The 19,345-nt window shown below is 39.1% G+C and overlaps 1 protein-coding gene across 2 annotated transcripts in view; it reads right to left on the reverse strand.

The window, feature by feature from the left end:
* ST3GAL3 (ST3 beta-galactoside alpha-2,3-sialyltransferase 3) overlaps window positions 1–19,345 on the reverse strand; it is a 167,514-nt gene that overhangs the window by 111,680 nt on the left and 36,489 nt on the right. For both annotated transcript variants that reach the window (XM_084291395.1, XM_084291394.1), the window contains one exon: window positions 12,531–12,573. In XM_084291395.1, coding sequence (XP_084147521.1) covers window positions 12,531–12,573 — 43 coding nt within the window. The remainder of the gene's footprint in view (window positions 1–12,530; window positions 12,574–19,345) is intronic.

The following is a 19,345-nucleotide window of genomic DNA, read 5'->3' on the forward strand; positions in this document are numbered from 1 at the left end:
CTTCCTTACTAAATTCCACTCCATGTCTTTGACATACTAGGGAAAAAAAGACATTCCCATCCTGGAATTAGATCACTAGGCAAAAGAAGCAACCTCAGCTTAGTCTCAACAGCGCTGAATACATAAACATCTTCAGAAACATGGCCCTAAGTGATTTCTGTTTCAGAAAGGTCTGTATCATTATACCATCTCTTATAGTTCAGAGCAGCCAGCAACTCAGCCTGGATCTCCACAATTAATAATCCTTTATCAACTCCTAAAAAAAAAAAATAAAAGTTAGGATCCCTGCAGACAAAGAATCAGAAATGCTCAGGCTAGAAAGGATTTTTTTTCTAACCATGAAATATAGAAACTAAATGGTGAGTTTATAAAACTGGAGACGAAGGATGCAGGTAAAAATCCAAGAAAAGTCCATGGCACATTTTGTATGTGACTTCACGCTGCATACTCCTCCAAGAATTGAGTAATAATCCCTGATATTTCCTGATCTCCTTTTTTTGTTGTTGTTGTTTTTTGTTTGTTTTACAAATTTTAAAAGAGAAGAAAACAACTATATTCAAATAAACACGGATAATGAGTACAGAAAACAGTTAAAAACACAAACAAAATCTCAAATTAAGGAAACACGGAAAGGAGAAAAATAACTGAGATATTGTTAAACTACATTAAGAAGCATGAAATATGGAAATTTGATTCACAGAGAAGACAGCTGTTTACAAACAATATAGAAAATGAAATTAAAAACAGAAGATGAGTTCTGTTTTTTCAATTATTTATTAAACTTTGGACAAAAACCCATAAATTAAGGATGAAGGAACTTGCTGATAATTGACATAATTCCTGGATGTATATTATTGGACTACCTTTCATATCCAGAATTATGGTTTTCCATCCCTTGAAGATGGATGAATAAGGATCATCGTTCTGCTCTTACAGATAAGAGTCAAAGAAGATACACCAGAGGTTAGTCTCTTAGCTGGAGATGGAGTGTGTTAGGACTCCCTTAGTCATGAAAACTCTCACAGCAGGCAAATGGATTCCTACATTAATTTATTTCTGAAATAACTGCTTAAAGAGGAGAACCTCCATCTCCCTGTAGTCAGAAGCGTTAACGCTTCCCAATATTAAAACATGCAATTTGCAAAAACTTTAGGAAGTTAACTGATAGAGTCCTCTATTTAAATACCTCTCAAAAGTCATGGCTTGCACAACAGCCATAAAAAGTGAGCCAATTAAAAGTCTGATGGAAAATAAACCGCTCAAATATCACATCCACTTTTGCCCAAATGAAGGAATGTAAGAAGATGGATTGAAATGTCATAATTTTATTGCTGTAACCCTTGGTCTTCATCACTGCCCCTCATCTGTTACATCTACACGCAGGCAATGCTTTCTTTGGACCAGGAACAGTGTTTTTCTATTTGCAGTGTAATGAATCCAGCAGCGTAGGTCCAGGAAAGACCAACGAGTGCTAAAGGGATGGGAATTAATAACTCAACCCAATTAGAATCCAGGAATCCCCTGCCCAGAGTAGGAGTCAGTACCTCTGAAAACAAAGATATTCCCCCAAAGACTAGAGTTGAAAAAATGATTAACTCAAAATTCCTGAAGCATCACAGCTGAAATCACAGTTTTAAGTCTGTGGATGCTACAGTTTAGTAGATTTGAATGTCAAATTTCGGTGGTTAGCAGCTCTAACTGCCAAGTGAGAAAATCAGTTAAGCTAAGGTTTTAATCACCAAATTTTACTTCTGAAAAATTTAGTTTATTTCATCCAAGAACACAAGCAGTCTACAGAATACTTGATTTCAGAGAAACTTACAGTGCTCAGCCAGGTTCGAAAGCACATTGGCACGGCAGAATGGTCTGGAAAACGCCAACAGTGATTATTTACTGCTTCCCATATTGTCAGCATTAGGGACACCAACCAAAACTAACCTAAAGATAGTAAAACACTGACAAAAGGAAGCCCTACTGTCATGTATAATGCATGTGATCAATAGATTTTGTTATGTCAGCACATTAGTGCAGCCAAAAGCAGCGCTGGGATCCAAAGCCACCAGCAGGTCTGCCAGCACCTCCACCTCTGGGGCAGCAACGCCGAAAAGCAACACGGGAGCAAGGATCGTTTCACACTCATGTTTTACCACCTCCCTGGACACTTCTGCCAAGCACTTTCTGCAGCAAGACATGGGGCAGGTGAACCTCGGGTCTGCCCACTTGTATTTTCCCCACAAAGGAAGTTCAGGATATCAGTCATTTATGTTGCAGCAGCACCTCTCTTTCATAGGCAATTGGCAAAGATCAAGCCTCAGGGGAATAAATCCCATTTGGAAGAATCTCTCTCAGCTTCTTGGTAGTAAATCTTTAGCTAGAGCAGTTCACAATATTCTCCCTCTTCATTTTCTCAGGTGACTCTGCAGGTTAAGGGTGACAAAGGTTGCCCTCTAAACCTTTCTTTGAATGATCTGGACAGCCTGAGATGGAATAACGAATCAATTCCTCTTAACCAAAGAAAAAGAAAGCTTTTTTTTTCTTCTCCTCTCCCAGGCTGGACTGAAATGGAGAGGAAAAAAGTTGGTCAGTGAATAAATTACTTCAGATGGCACGAACAGACGACCTCACAATTGGGGAATGTGGTTAAGCTGTAGTGTTACAAAATGCTGTACACAGTCATGAGGCCCTGAATTTTTTTTGCACTCCTCTTTCTGTAGTAAGAATTCAAAAAACGCTGTCTTCACTGACCTATATTAAAGACAGATGCCATGGATTTGAACTCACACCAAGTAATCTAATAGGTACCACGCTGAAGTCTTCAGAAGAGGAAAGCTACAAATTGCTGGGAAAGCGTTTCCTCCAGAAGCCTTGCTGGAAACACAGAAGGTAACACTGACCTGGGGAAGCAGATACTGGCACTCAACGTGGCCTTGTATAACAAAATCTAACCTACTTTAGGGTAAATAATTAAGAATAGGCGGTACTGTTAACAACAAGAAGCTGCAGAGCCACCCAGATGGAAACCTCTCCTCTGTGCTCCATACACTATTCTAATGAACGCTCTTCTGGTCAGACTATTTTATTTTTATTTTTTTTTCAAACTTCAAAGAGCAGCTGCTTGTCTGAAAAAAGCAATGCAGCCAGCACCCCAACTGCCACATGTAACTGCAATGAGTCAGAACAGGATGAGGTCTGTCTCAGAACCGCACACAGCCTGGTTAATCCAACCTCCCCTCTTCTTGTATCACCCTTGCCTTCACCGAGCATCAGTCCTAGAGGAAGCAGCTGGTCAGGGCTCTCCAGAAAAGAATATCCAAAAAAGTATATGCCCAAGATGTTTGGTGTACAGGTTAAGGCAAGCTTCAAGGCTGAGCACTGAAATAGGTTTCACTTTCCAGTGGAATAGGTCCTCTCTTCTTTGTTAACTCAAGCAGGCAACACTTCACAAATTCACAAAAGCCTGAGTTTCATGATAATAAAACACAGCTTCCAATCCTGTATGATCAGAGTATCCAAACGCATTCAATATGTATATCATAAACATTTTGTTTCTTGGCTTTTCAGTTTTTCCTCCATCAACCAGCTGGAACAGATCGCATGGCCGACAAGAAAGAAAGAGCCCCTACACATTCTGGCAGTTTTCTACCTCTCCCTTTGTGGTCCTGATTCTCCCTGCTGAAAACAGACCTGGGGCTGTCAGCAGTGTTTGTGCCTGTGCTCATTTCTGCTGTGAGCTGAGAGAGAATCCCATGTGCTTCCATGTAACGTGAGAGGACAAAGCATGCCACAGAAGTTAATGCTTGGGTTTCCCAAAAGCAACTAGAGAAAATCTCATCTGAGCCTCACAATTCAACTCAAATACCCATAATATTAAAAGGATCCTACAACAACATCTCATGACTCCCTCCCTCGTGTGGCACATCATGTGGGTAACCTTCCTGCTGCAAGGTAGTCTTCAGAGTGTCTTGTCCAGTGCCTTGAGCATCACACAACACCAGCTCTCCCACCAGCCCTTGTCAGGGTCAGGCCCCTTCAGGGTACTTCTCCAGCACTGATCTGTCAAGGATGCTAGCAGCAACATCATGCTTCCTAAAGAAAGAGCACATTATAAGTGATCAACCTGATCCAAACTTACTCTGGTCCTAGGTCTTCAAACCTTGAAGAACTTTAAACAGTAAAAGTCTCTGTTTTGCTAAGTAAGACTTGTAAGTCATGTTTCTGTAAGATGAGGAACAGAACAAATAATGCACCTTTGGCTTATATTTAATGGGTTTCCATTCAGTCTCTCACACCTAGAATTCTTTGAACCTATCCTCCTTGTAAAAAGCCCAGGATCATTGTTTCACAGCGTGGCACTCAATACTGGCCTCTCTTCTGCTATGCAATTCTCCTCAAGCACAGCAAGAGCTTCCTGAGTTCTTTCAGCATAAATGAAATATTATTTTACCTAACATATTATAATCATAGCCGTTAAAAGTATATCTTAGCTTTGCTGTCCTTCACCAGCATGCAAGAAATTTGTATGTGTTCATTCCACCAAACTCTTCCTTGCCTTGATATATATTCTTTTATACACACGCATGTATATACATAGTCACTATATATATTCTTAACATTTATTTCTGGCATTTTTAGCACATAAACACAGCACGGCCTTGACATATCTGGTCACATTGCGGCAATGCAAAAGACAAATATAGAGGCAGATTGAGTAAAGTAAGCTGTCTCTTCCCATACACCCCATTCATAAAACCTCCTCACTGCCACTTACACAAAAAGATAAATAAAGAGATGACAACTAAACTGTGTCTAGATACCACAGCACGAGTGCTTTTCTGAGTAAGAGACATGCTTCAGAGGCAGGCTCGATAAACACTGTAATGTTCCCTTGATGGAATACACTCAATTCTTCGGGGAGGGCATACGAGGATTCCTTAAAGTACTTCCCTTTTGTTTGTCCATGGAAATAGAGTTCTTCGGGGGTGGAACAGTGCTGGCCTGCAAGAAGGGATTGTGTTAAACCCCACAGATGCAGGAGAGCCTGGTGACCACCTACATGCCTGAGGGGTTTCCAATGGAGGCAACTCCTGCATCAGTTTAATGATAAGCCCACAACTGCTTTGATTCAGGACAGGCAGCAACAAAACACCTGTTTTCACATTGTTCCTCGAGACCAATATCAAGAACAAAGCGATGAATGCCAGTGTTTCAGCATAGATCCATATCAAACCCACAATACCACAGAACATCTAGTCCTTGCAATAAACTCTATAACCAATTAGAATTTGAATGAGACGTTCCCTTAATGGCCTCAACACAGCATTTCTAACCTCTTAAACTGAAGTTCTGGGAATGATCTATGCTTAGATAGCCCAATCCATCACAGTGACATGCATTTATTCAATTTCCATAACATATTCAGAGATCAGGAAGGTCTTAGGAGGAGAATATTCAGTAACTTCAGTAACCATAAATTTAAAAATAGTTCACCAGGGCAGAAGCTGGACAAAAGTAATTTCTTTACTTGGCCTAATCTCTAACTTTTAGAAGAGTTTTCTGAAGGGAGAATATGAAGCGTGGCTTTTTGCATGCTCTTATCCCAAGATGATAAAGGAACATGAAGGCTCCCAGTAATTTATGCGCTTATAGGAAGTTCCTGAATTGGGTTTTGCTACTGAAGTAAGTTTACCCTTCTGGGAAGGCAACAGCTCAAAAAATGCTTGCTCAAACAACAGTAAACAGATTTTTAAAGTTACTAGCTGTAATCACATTCACCCTGAAAAACAAATTACATTCAGTTAGGCTAATGCTACTGCATTGATGAAGTACAAAGTGTTCTGCCTTATAGATATGGAAGGAAAAAAGAGAACTGAGCCTTTTCTTTGTAGGATTCTCAGTTTTTATAACAACCAGTCTATCTTATGAAAGAACAAGATGTGCAAAGCCAGTGCCAAGATGAATATAACAAGAAAGAAACCAAACTCATGCATGCTAGACACCTTCAATAGATGCTCACCTGAAGATCAAACCCATCTAACCAAAAAAAACACATGCTAGTTTGAACTACATGCATTACAATTTATTTACTGTGGAAATCCACATTGGCTATTGTTATTGTGCTCAGAATCAAAAAAACAGGCTGAAGAGCTTATATTTTAAATGCAAAAATGCAAACAAACTCTATCAACTTCCAACCAGTAGTATGGAGATCCCCTAGCATTTGAAGATTAGTCATCCCTAGCTGTCCAAAAACTCCTCAGCTACTCTTTAAAAATCAGAAGAATGTTGCCCAGACATAACAATCCCCAAGCACATACACTTAGGTATCTGTTGCTTGAATTGTTGTTGCTGAGAAAAGCTTTTTTTTTTTTTTTTTTTCCAAAGAGAACAAAACCCCCCTGTATTCACTGTTCTACCTTTTCTATAAACACACTAATATTGTTTTTCACTTATCCTGTAGGTAAAACTGGTTTTCCAGGAACATTTTTCTTTCTTATGAAACTCAACTTAGTGGGGCAAACAGCATAAAGCTGCTCTAAGCAATGCCCAGCCATTCATATTTTTTGCTTTACATTCTTTTCCCACATAGTTTGATTCATAATTACTTCCAGCTTCAGGAAACTGGCCCTTTTAAAAGCACCAAACATAATTTTTTTTTATCTTTGTTTGCATACAACAAATCAAGTAATGATTCAGTTATATCTAATTATCCAGAAATTCTGACTTCTACAATCTTTGTTTTCTTCACCTCCTGATGTTGCGTCTAACACAAGAATCCCAAAGTTAAATAAAAGACTTGCTTTAGGAATCTTTATGAGAATTCCAAAATACCAAAATTGGGAAAAAATATGAAATGAGCTAGGAAGAACAAAACAAAGAACTGAGATAGCAATTGCATCCCAACCACACATGGGAGGTTTAATGAGATGAACAAACAGCCCAATATCTGAATCACTGTGAATAGCCAGGATTCATTTTTAAACACCTGAAGTGCTCAAACAATTGGTGCAGATTGACATATTCTACTTAATCTCTTCCAAAGTCAAAGGAAAAATACGAAATGAAGAAGAAATGAATAATTGAGCGTCAGGAAAATACCAATGATTTTACCAAATAATACCAAATACCAAAATACCAAAGTATATCAAATCTTGAAATAACCTTTCAGAAAAAGCAACGGCGAGATGCGTACTCCCTCCTGCCTAGGCAGGAAGGGACATCCCTGTGACTTCTCACTTCCCTCTACCCCACCCAGGGCTGCAGAAATACAGAAACACAAGTGGGAAAAGGAACAGGGCACAAAGAAATCCCCCAGCAGCAGGCATGAGGAAAGCCCAGCATTCCAACACGTTGATTGCTTATTTTTACAGTGCTTAATGGCGAAGTACCACACATAGACACACACACAGCTTCAAAGCAACCTCCTACCCCAGAAACAAAAGGAGGGGAAGGGGCTCCATTTCAGTTCTTCATTATTAAAGCTCTGAAGGAAAGAAATTTCAACAAACAGAAGTAATCCAATCTGTGTGTTTCCCTAGCCCCAAACTCCCTCCATTTTTACAGTCTTTTCAAAGACTAGATCAAGTTTCTTTTGAGCTTGCAGGGTGAAGTTATTATTTTTGGCTTTCTATTTATTTTATTTTTTACAGACTCATTTTTTTTGTCTTTTATTTTCAAAGACAACCTTGACATTATCACAATTATTCAAAAGATCTTTGTTGCATCCCCCGCATTTATAATATTGGAAAAACATGTAAATAGCTGTAATAACATGTAACAAGATGCCTACCAAAGCACAGAGCACACTGGAAAAAGTATTCCATATTTTAATTATCTAGAAGAATTATATTATATAGAATGTATACTGTATCTTGTATAAACACAGTGTATTAATTATGTTCGTGTTATGTTATTGTGGTCAACCATAATGATCTCAGTCATTTTTCCTGATTGAAAGAAGTAGTAATTTTCTTGCCTGTGATTCTACCTATAAAAAAAAAAAAAAAAAACTCTCTCAAATTAACACATTATAATACCAGTGTCTTATTAAGTGAAGAATTTTACTTCCAGCAGTTCCAAATGCTGGCAGGAAGCTCGAGCACATCTCCTAACAGTTGCAAGACTTAATCAGAGAGTTGCTTTTCCCCAGACAAAGTCAAACCCTGGGACACCTCCTCCATCATTCATCAGCTGCGATTCTACCATGAAGGTTTAGAGCTGATTGTGGCAGCAGGTAAAGAGAACAGCCATTACTCAAGGCAGGCCTTTACCTGGCTGTTGTTTAAAAACATAACATCATCGATCCAGCAGCTAAAGTATTTTCCAAAATAGCTTTTGAAGGATGAGTTTGAATTGAGGGCAGAAGTAGCAGTTTGACCAGATACCAGCTTCCATCTCACATGTCGTAAAATTGCACGCAGGCAAGGTAAGGAAAGCAAGTATAGAAGCATAAGGGAGACAATGCAACAGCCCCCAAGCCACACTGGCTGTTACAGAAAAGGAGCTTCTCACATGCACAAGGCAAACAAATCTGCACTTCTAACGTGTAACTCCAAGTAATCATTATGGTAACTAAACCGAGCTTTTGTGCTAGTAAGTGACAAACTAAAAAGGACCACACAACATTAATCTGGACCTCACCAAATATGCATTAAGACACTCTATAATTAACTACATGACCATACGCTGATCCTCCTGCAGAACTCTCCTTTCACTCCATGCAAATAGAGATTCTGCTCTGAGAATGACTCAGAATCTGTAGTGAGTGAGACTCATTTCTAGGACCTGGCCAGCCTCAAAGAATTACTACAATATAAATATTTAATAGTAATAAAAGCACGCAACCCTTTTGCCAAGCACAGATGTTAGAAAGCAACTGCAAATCTTGGTGGCACCTAGTAATCCACTGGCTGAGTCACTAACATGACTGATGGCCTTAAGTTGTTCAGGAACTATTCACCCCTAAAAGGATTAAGACCTATGAATTGTATTGTATTTTTTGTATAAATACACTTATCTACATAACCAGTTAATGTTGGATTTTATTCTTAAAGCTTTAGAAATAGTATGTAGCTCTGCTGCTTGGGAGACTGCTTTACCTGGGAGAAACTGATGCAACCAGCCTGTTAACAGACTCCGGGCATATTTTGTTTTGGTATTCTAATTTTGGAAATGATATTATGGTTGGTACAAACATAACTCAAAGATAAATTCCTTTTGCAACAGATCTTTTTCAATAAGTTAGTCAAAACAAGACCTGAATCTCCTCAGGACTATGAAAAACAGCTGATTCAGTAACTTTACTGCCTGCAGATGTCCTCAGCTTTCTGTTCATCTTGTAGCTCTTTAACAGTCCCTACCTGGGTACCATCTTCATTTTTAGACGATAAAAGACTTTCCAGAGAAGAGCTAGCCTAAGCACAGGCTGCAGAAAGCAAGCATCTTCCATCTTGACATTCTGACAAGCTCAGAGCAACAAGACATGTGCAGTACCTTAAAAACTTTCCATCCCCTTCCAGGTGAGAATTCTGGCCGCTGCAGTCTCCCTAATGCCATAGCAAGGAATGTATCAGCCATAAAATTTCTGCAGAGAACACACGGATTTCTGACATTTTCTTTCCAAAGAGAACAAACGTGGCTTCCTTGCCACTTCCATGAACTCAAAGAGAGCCAGTGAACAGAATCATTACATTGCTGTAACCACAACAAAATGAGTAACATGACTTGGGTACCTACAAAGTAGAGTATGATAAAGTAGTAAAAAAAAAAAAAAAAAAAAAAAAAGATGCAAAGGCAAATGGATACATTTCTATTTATTCCTGCCAAATACTTTCCTCTGTACAACGTAATTTAAAATTCATGTCAGAGCACTTAAGTTTTATTGCAACTATGCCTTTGTAGAAAGTGTTACTCCTCCACTCACTTAAATGATATTAAGTAACGCAGCCAGGAACAGATTTCGAACAAATGAAAGATTAAAGATTAAAAAAAAAAAAAAGAGAAAACTAATTGTTGCCCCAAGTGCTTCAAGTCACACAACGTTCTCGCACGCTGTCAATTAAGTGCACTCTATAAAGTTATGATCTATGGCAAAATTCCACCAGGACGATTATATCACAACAGACATAATTAAATTATTTCTGCCAAAAAAGTCATCAGCACAGAACTTATTATCCCTCTTAACTCTCTGAGCAAGTATTTTTTTTTAACCAGAAAGTCCTTCTGCAATACTAACATCTTGATTAAGAGCTGCAGAAACCACTACACATTTTTAACCATTAAATTCCACTGAATTCACAGAAAGTACTTAAACACATTTGGTATCCTGACCACATGGTGAACTTGTGGAACAGCAGCAAATTCCTTTAGGCTTCATCTTCCAACACCCATTTTTCTTTCAACATTTATTTCGTATGTTTTATGGTATTTTCAGCTTTTCTCTAGCTCTCTTGCTATTGAAAAAAATCACAGAATACTTCAGGCTGGAAAGCAACTCTGCAAGTCAGCAGGTCCACCTCAAAGCAGTGCTACCTTTACTTTCAAAGAGGAAAGATAAACAAACAAGGGAAAAAATAGAACCAACGAAGAACTATTGCAGTTAAAAACAACATAAATACACAAAAGCCAGCCATGTGATTTCACCTACTGATATACTTGCTTTCTTTGCATCTTAACCTAACCTCATTGTATTTATTTTAATCATGCTGATTTTATTTTTCATGCCTTTCCAGAAGCTAAACTTATGGCTGGTCTGCTTTTAAAGCAAACAAACATTTTTAGAGTGCTAGATAAATATCTTTTGAATAGTCAAAGTTATTCTATTAAAGATAATGGAGAATTTTTATCAAGGAGAGTTTTACATAGAAATGTTTAGGGTTTTGGAAGCCCTCCAGCAGGTAAAAAACCTGACAGGCTGTGTCTCAAAGAGGTGTAACCCAAACAGGTAAGTCAGCAAAGAAGAGGAAAAAAATGTAACGCAGGTATGAAATGAAGGAAGGCGCAGTGAGACTTGCTAAAAGCAACAAACAAAAGGACAGTGAGCACAGAAGGAAGGATAGGAAGAACAAGACTGAAGCAGTGGTTTAGACAGGCTGGCATCCAAAGTCGGTACATCAAAAGGGTGCAGATGGCCAGTGAGCTGTACTTTCAATACATCAGTCATGACAAAAATTAAGTTAAAAAAAAAAGTCAGACTACTAAAAAACATTAAATTATTTCTCTCTTCACTAGCACTAAGATGTTCATTCAGAAGCTACTTACCTGCTTCATAATTTTGGACTAATCTCACTGCTTTAGCATCTATGTGTATAAACTGACAATAATATATCATCTCATCCACAGCGCCATAAGGCTCTCTAAATCACAAGGATGTCCCAGTACAGAAAATTTAGTATAGAAATTGGAACTGCAGAGCCACCATGGGTATGCAACAAATAAAGCACAGAACGTTACATTACCAAAAAGAAACCCTGTCCTCATTCATGCAATAACTGTCATACTTCTTGCACACTGAATGAGATGCAGATCCTTTACAGAAATCAGTATTCTTTTTTTTTCCCATATATGTTTTTCTACAGCACTATCCCACCTGATACACTCACCTACAGTAATTTGCATACTCACCGTCTTCTGTAAAAGCAGCTCCTACCTAGAGATCTTCTCACTTACTGTGAACAACAGTCCCCAGCACAGCTGTAAGGCTTTTTATTTCATTATGGACGTTCACAAGCTGTTCAGCAAGACTAAACTCAAAACCTTAACGTTACACCCAATGAGTACATTGAAGCTTCTTAAAATACCGATTTATTTTTTTTTAATTAATGTGATACATTGGATGGGGGATGCATCCTCAAGTCACTCAAAGCTACTGGATTGCTTCAATGTCTTTTTAAGTAGTAGAAGCAGAAGGTTTTTAGTAGTCTTTTTGCTCCTAATGCCAAAGTTTCCCCTAGGCTGTTGACCTCAGAAACAGAGTCACTAGTGACCCCTAGTGTTACAAAGTTCAGTCTCGACCGATTATGGCAAAAAGTATGATGAATATCCATCCTCCTTTGGCACTTTGTTATTCTTCTGACATAGCAAACGGTCACAGTCACCACCTCGTACTGAAGTTCTTTCCACTCCAGTTTACAAACAAAAATAGCAGTATCCATTTTCAAAGAAAGAGTGGAAATGGAACTTTAAACCTCCCAGTAAATTGCAGATTGGCATTCCTCCTGCCTTCAAATTTTTAATGCACTTCTCCTCATTTGGAAGATGGATAACTAGGATGCAACACCTAGAGCAGACTGAAAAGCATGGCTTCAGTTGGACATTTATAGCCTCTTGATCAGTCATTACGGAATTAAAGCCAGTGAAGCACAATCCAAGTCAGCCAGTAAAGCCTACTGTAAAGCAACTGCCAGGTTGCTGCAGGATTTGGCTGTCCCAGGTAGGAGTATATAGTCCAACAAACCAGCTGACCAAGTGACATAAAAGTTGCTTGCAATATAAATTTGTAACTACAGAAACAATGAGTCCAACAGTTTACTTACAATTTTGAGTCCAGGTTCAGGAGAAAGCCCAGTTTGTCGTATTCTGCAAAACAAAAGCAAGGGACACAATATCATAAAAATTGCAAGCATCTCCTCTGCAAAAGGCACCAAAACCATAACGTAGCAGAAAGGCAATAATTATTTCTAACCGCAAATAGCTGCATTATAATTTCCAGTTGCTAGCAGCTGTTATCACAGATTGTTACTTAAAGGTATTCCCAAACTATCATTTCTGAATGTCCAGCAAATACCAAAGCATGTGGGCCATGATTAACTTATAAATAAGTAGAATTAACAGATACTTTTGCAATCAAAAAAGCAAAGCAACATCCATAATTTGCAAAACAAGCATTCCTCCTAGGTCCTGATGTGATAGAACTCTCAAGTTTTTCCTCAATTCCTCGTCTCTTCCAGCCCACAACTTCATAATCAAGCAGCCCTTTATCCAGAGTCACTCAGGGGGAGCAAAATGCTTCAAGTTGAGGTGATGCTGTTCAATAGCAAACTGCAAAGTCAGTGTCACAGACTCAAACAGGGAGCAGAGATAAGAAACAAAACTTAGTTCCTGTAACTACCATATGAAGGAAGCTTTGTATTCAGCATCTTTGAATACATCGTTGTATTGTGAATCAAACACTTGAAACAAAAATTAAAACTCTTAGAATTCACATAAGACACAAGAAGAACTAACAGCTGTAGTGTCCTGTTTGTATTGGGTTATGCTCAGGGGCCTACTCACACTGAGAACCACTGGGTCTCACTGTGATAAAAGAAAAAAAAAACGCAAATATAGAAGTAAAGGATAATCCACCAAGAGCTCAACAATCAGCACGTATTAAAAAAACACCAATAAGCAAAAGATTTCACATAATCTTTTAGAAAGAGCGCAGTGGAAATGAAGTTTGCCTTCCTCACAAAACACCACTGGAGTTTCTGCTGCAAACTTTTACACAAGACCACAAACAAGCTCCTCACACCATCACTTACCGACAGAACAGGAAAGCCTAAACATGTACCCGAGATAAAATGACTGCACCAGGTAGGTCAGTACAAACCGTGCCATTGGTTTTATATCCATTGAGATTTCATTCCTGAGTCAAGGGAAGAATCACTTTTCACATAAACTTATCTAACAGAAGCTGAAGAAGGCGTGCACGAGATCTTGGCACGCGCTGTCAGTTCTCTGCCAGCACCCAGTGTGCCACCCCCCGTCCCATCCCTCCCCACTCACACGGTGTTAGCAGCACACCCGTACATCATCCCTCCTCCAACCCCTGCGTACTGAAAGCTGCGCTGCCCCCGTGTGCTGCTCTCCTCCTTATTTCCACAAGAAATTATCTGTTCTCCATCCTTACTTCTTCTACATGAAGGACCACGTAGAAAAGGTCTGGGAAAAATCATGCATTCAATTTTTATTAACCCTTCCTCCTTCTGAAAACATCAATGCTGAGTAAATGGCAACAGATATATTTAGTTATTTTAAAGCACATACAGCCAGTGACCAACTTGCTGTCATCCCTACCCCGCTCCAGCTAGCGTTCCATCCTTCCCAACAGGAAACACAACGAGAGGAAATGCAATAAGAGATGCATCACCTCATAACCAGCGCAACATCCTGGGTTTCTACTAACTCTGCCTTTTATGAGCTTTGCAATCAAAGCACCAGAAAACGCAGGTGTACTGGACACTAAGGGCCACAGCTGACATACCCCACTGCAATGTTTCATGAGATTTACCTTGTTTGTCACACACTCTCCTCTTCTCCTAGAGGTTTAAAGTTTTTACTCATGATAACACAATATTCTTGGCCGTAATGAACTCCAAAGCAGCCTGTATTGGTGACACTGTCATTTTGATTTTGACTTTATCATGCTTGGCAGGGTTTCATACCACTCCGAGAAATGGCATTTCCCACCAGTCTCCAGACAAGGCATTTATGCAGCTGTGCTGGCTGGAATTAACAAATAAAATGAATAAATGGAATAAGGAACTCACCGCAAGAATCTGAACAAGACTTCACCTTTTCAGCCCACAGGGCTGAGCCCGTAAGGGATAAAAGCAACAGTAACAGAAGAGGAGATCTAAGGACCACTTTGTCATTTGTGCTAGGAAGCTACACATCTCAGCTGGAAAAGTGGCACGGCACTGTACAGAGGCACAGAAATGCACAAACATTGAAAATAGGTTTCATCATATGCCCGTAAGATCAAGAGGTCTCCTCAGGTCAGAAACAAAACGCATGTCTCCATTTCCAGGAAGATCAGCACTGAATAACAATTTAATAACTGACAACAGTTTCATAACAAAGCATGTAATGATGGTTATGTGAACAGAAGTACAGCCAAGCATAGCAATTTCTATAAATGATGCAAACCCTGTGCCAAATTCAATGCTGGCATTAACATGGAAATTTCTCCCAAGCATCCAAGAGAAATCCGTCTAACAGGCAGCAAGTGAGAAATGCATTGTCAAATGTCTAGAAACTCCATACAGACCACCCAAAAAGCCATAAGGCACAGCGCACAATATCAATCAAGTTTTCAATTTGCATTTTGCATCTGTAACCATGTAGCTATATGCAAGCAAAATGTACAGAATTTTTCCCTTATGCTTCAAATCTGAAATCAATAATGCAAGAATTGCCTTGGCACGCTGGTTTTATCCTTCCAGACCACTGTAAATGACTGCACCATGACTTAAGTGCTATTCCTTTAGCAACTACCTATTTAGAAGCGCAGTACAAATAACTGCCAACAAAACTGGAATATCAATTTAAACTTCTTTAAAGGATGGGCCACACGCAGCCCTTGTTCTCTCTGCATTTAACCCATAATGCAAATACGGGAGGGAAGGCAGAAAGTTCAGTTGCAGCTGTTTTATGCAAAACATTTGTGTTTGTCAAAGAAAGTGGTGTGATACTCAGGAGACAGAAGTCTTATCAAGAACAGCTCAGACCACCCCGATACATTCCATCCTGTCCAATGCAGTTGGGTCTCAGCGGAATTGGGGTCTCAAACCAAACTAAGCCTTGGTCACTGTCCACATTTGGGTTCTTCATCTGTAGCAAAGGCCAGGTAAAATGACTTACCCTGCAATGAAAAAGGGTCAAACGCCCCACACTTACTGTGGACAAAGTAAAGACATATGGACAGTTACAAAAGTTCAGCTGATGTAAAGCAATTCCACTAGAACTCACAAAACAAGAATTGATTAAAAAAGTCATGTGCAATGGATCAACTGAAATGGAAGGAGGAAAGGTTTTCTTCCAGGGTTAAAAAAATACTGCTTGGGTTTACTGAGCAAGGGTGTGAGTACTGGACAAACAAGCACACAACATTGCATCCTTTCCTTAGGATTTTCCACTTTAACCTCTTCTGATGGAAGCATTAATTAAATAGCTGGGAAAAAAATAGAAAAAAATATTGCATGGCCAAGTTCAGCAGGGGCAAAACTGAGGCCCCCTGGGCTCCTCAGCCCTGTCCCTGCATAGACTGTGTGCCCATCCCCTGAAGTCTGTGTTCCATTTTTCCTCACTCCCATTTACTCTTCTGCATACATTTTTAACAGCCTTTTTCTGCAGGTTGTCCAAATGACATCAGGAAGAACCTTTAGTCTTAGACTAACCCAATCCCTGCTGCTTTTCCCTGCACTGTAAAAATGCACAGAACCATTATCAGTGAAGAAAGTTTCCTAACCTTTGCAGCCCAGTGCTAGAAGCATGTATCACCAATCATATGTATAAAAAATGATCTTTCAGTGACTTATAATGTAGCCTCAGTGAAGCTTTCTTTTTCTATAGGGAGCAAAAGAACTTCCCTGACAATACCACTCCTATGCGAAAGCACAAGGTCTAGAGAACCAGGACCAACACAAGAAATAAAAAGACTATATTAGCTAACAAAATATTCTCTAAGATTTTTTTGTTATTATTGAAAAGACTGAATAGTTTAAATTTTTTTGGAAAATATGAATTTGAAACATGATCCCACCTTCCAGTGTAGATTTCAGCCCAAATGGTTAAAATCAAACAACATCCTAAGCAGGAAAAATACAAGAAAAACCAGGAACTATAGAGCACTTCCCAACAATAGCAGCAAAAGTTGATATTTCATAACCATTAAAACTGTTCATAGGCTGTGCAAACTGATCTAAGGATACCAAACCTGCTGCACCAAGCTCTATTTATTTTCTAAATACTGCACCTCACAAAAAAAAAAATGGCCCTATTTGGCAGAAATAGATACTCCAAGCACCATCAGCACAAGTGAAATTCAAACCTGGGAGTTCAAAGCAGGAAAACAGGGAAATCTGCCTCTAGTCACAAAGCCCTGCATACCCTGGTGACACCTAACCTCATGATGACACTACTTCTTTTCTCACATTTAATAACAAGAGGAAGCAGTTTCCAGCTCTATACCTTCATCTTTTTTCCCCTGTAATTTCTGATTGGGGCCCCAAAGACATCTGGACCAGCTTTACAGCCTGAGGAAAGCAATACACCAGAGGGGTCTCCTTCACCAGGCACTGCAACTACATTATTCATCCTCCAGGCACAAGAAGAACAAATAAGCAATCACTTGCTGATAGTGCTGTATGGGTCATCCATCAGAAGGGTCTTTTGCCTGCTTATCTTACCTCCAAAATAGGTATAATAAAGCAAAAAAAAAAAAAAAAAAAAAAAAAAAAAAAAAAAAAAAAAGAGGTCATTCCAGCATAGTACATTTTGAAAGGCTCTGCTGCCTTAATATAGATTTTATTTCTAAAAGAATTGTCAGGAATTATACAACTTCAGCAGCCTCCAAGGATAGAAAACCAATGGACTGCTTTAAACCAATTCCATGAAAAGACTCCAATTGGAAGATGAAAAATTTCCTCCAATGAACTATGTATGCCCTTTTTCTCTTCCTAGGGAGTCATCTGTTTAAAAGCCAGACTACAAACTCTCCTAAATAAACAGTTGTTTCATTTACTGCCATGTATTTACGTGGCTAATGGAGTCAATGCTGCCCTACTGAATCATCTGAGATATTCCTCATTTTAGATATTGTGTCGTATTTCCTAATAAAAGTCAAGAACAATACTAACAAAACAGTAATCTATGTTGGCTTTTACTGACCTACAGGATGTACTGACTTGATACAGAGATGCCACATGATAGAGGAAAATCCCATTAAAATACTTCCATTTTAAGGTATTCTTTAGACTACTTCTTGGCATGCACACCTCAACTCATTCACAGCGGTATTTTCAATTGGAGGAATAGAGCATAAATGAGAAGACAACAGACGATGACACTGAACATGCTGGCCGAGTCAGGTATGGACTATGCAACTAATACATGACAGTCCTTGGCAAGCACTCAAGCAGCTCCCACAGTCTACAACTCAAAGCAATAACGAATGAAGTAGAACTTCATTAATAAGAAATGAAATGGAAAAAAGAACTTTTTTTTTCCCAATAAAGCCACTAAAACCAAGAGCAGAAAAAAAAAAAAAGATCTTTCCTATTTATTCTCTACTTTACACAAATACAGAAAAATACAGCATAATAAGGCCACCTCCCCACCCCTCCTTTCCCATCACCACCATGTAGCATTAAGAGTGATAGTCAGGAATGCAATGCGGAGAAAAGCAAACAGACTAGGCAACACATACTAGAACCATATCAGCTCCAAAGGTAAACTAAAATTGTTTTCCCTCGATCCAAGACCATCCACCAGAGCCTCACAAATTCTATTATTTAACATATTATCTAAGTTAATTGCCATTAAACTTAGAAACCAAAGTGAGCAGATTGAAGGATATTTCTGGAACAGTTCAACAGGGCTTTCAATTGCAGCCACCTGTGCTACCAGATTCTCATGGGGAAAGCCAAAGAACAGCAAGTGATCTGCAACTCACCAGTGTTTTTCTTTCATGCTAGAAATCTGTCACTATTCTGCCAACTTAATGCCTGACAATTTCAGTTGTGTTCCTATTCTGGCCTCCATCCATGCCACTCTCCATCCAAAATGCAGGAGGATCCAAAATAGTCACCAAATTCACTCTGGTGTTGTATAGAAGGACAGACTCTGGGTTATTCTCCTTCCTAATGTGATTATCTGAGTATCTTCAACAGATGAAAGAAAGTTTCTTTTGTAGTTCCATCAGCTTCTCCCATCAAAAAGGGGAAGGGCTTTAGCAGAAAAAATTACTAGCAGCAAACACCTAAATAAGCAGAGATTTAAACTAACAGCTGATTACTGTACTGTTATTCCAAATTCAACATTTGGAGGCATGGTCTCACATGTGGGCTTTCACAAGCACATGAGCTGCAGTAGATAGGCTATTCTAAATTAAATTGTAAAAGCCCCATCTTCCTTACCTAAGTCAAGCCAAAATTTTGATAAGGGCCAAGAATGAAATTTAGAAGAAAAGCAATAAAAACAAGAAGCAAGTTAAAATACTCCAAATAGTTTGAGCAAGGCCTCACTAACATTTGGTTGCTTGAACAGAGATGTTGCAACTACAGGCTGAAAACTCGGTAGTTGTCAAGACTGCTATACAACAGGTACTGCCAGTACTGTAACCAAATACATCTAACAACAGTGCAAGCCCATCATAACGTTTTCCCAGCAAGTGCATTAGCAGACGGGAAAGTTATACCTTCAATGCACTTTTTTCTTAATGAGGCTCAGCAAAGACAAATTTTACTAGTTTGCTTTCAGACACGGGAGGCAGAAAAACTCTTAAAACAGTGAGGGTATAAATCTGACTTCCAAGGTCCAATGTCTGACTTGCTAGCAACAAAGTAGAACAAAGCAACTAGGGCCTGGG

Source organism: Netta rufina (genome assembly GCF_964035555.1).
Source record: "Netta rufina genome assembly, chromosome: 8".
Taxonomy (NCBI): Eukaryota; Metazoa; Chordata; class Aves; order Anseriformes; family Anatidae; genus Netta; species Netta rufina.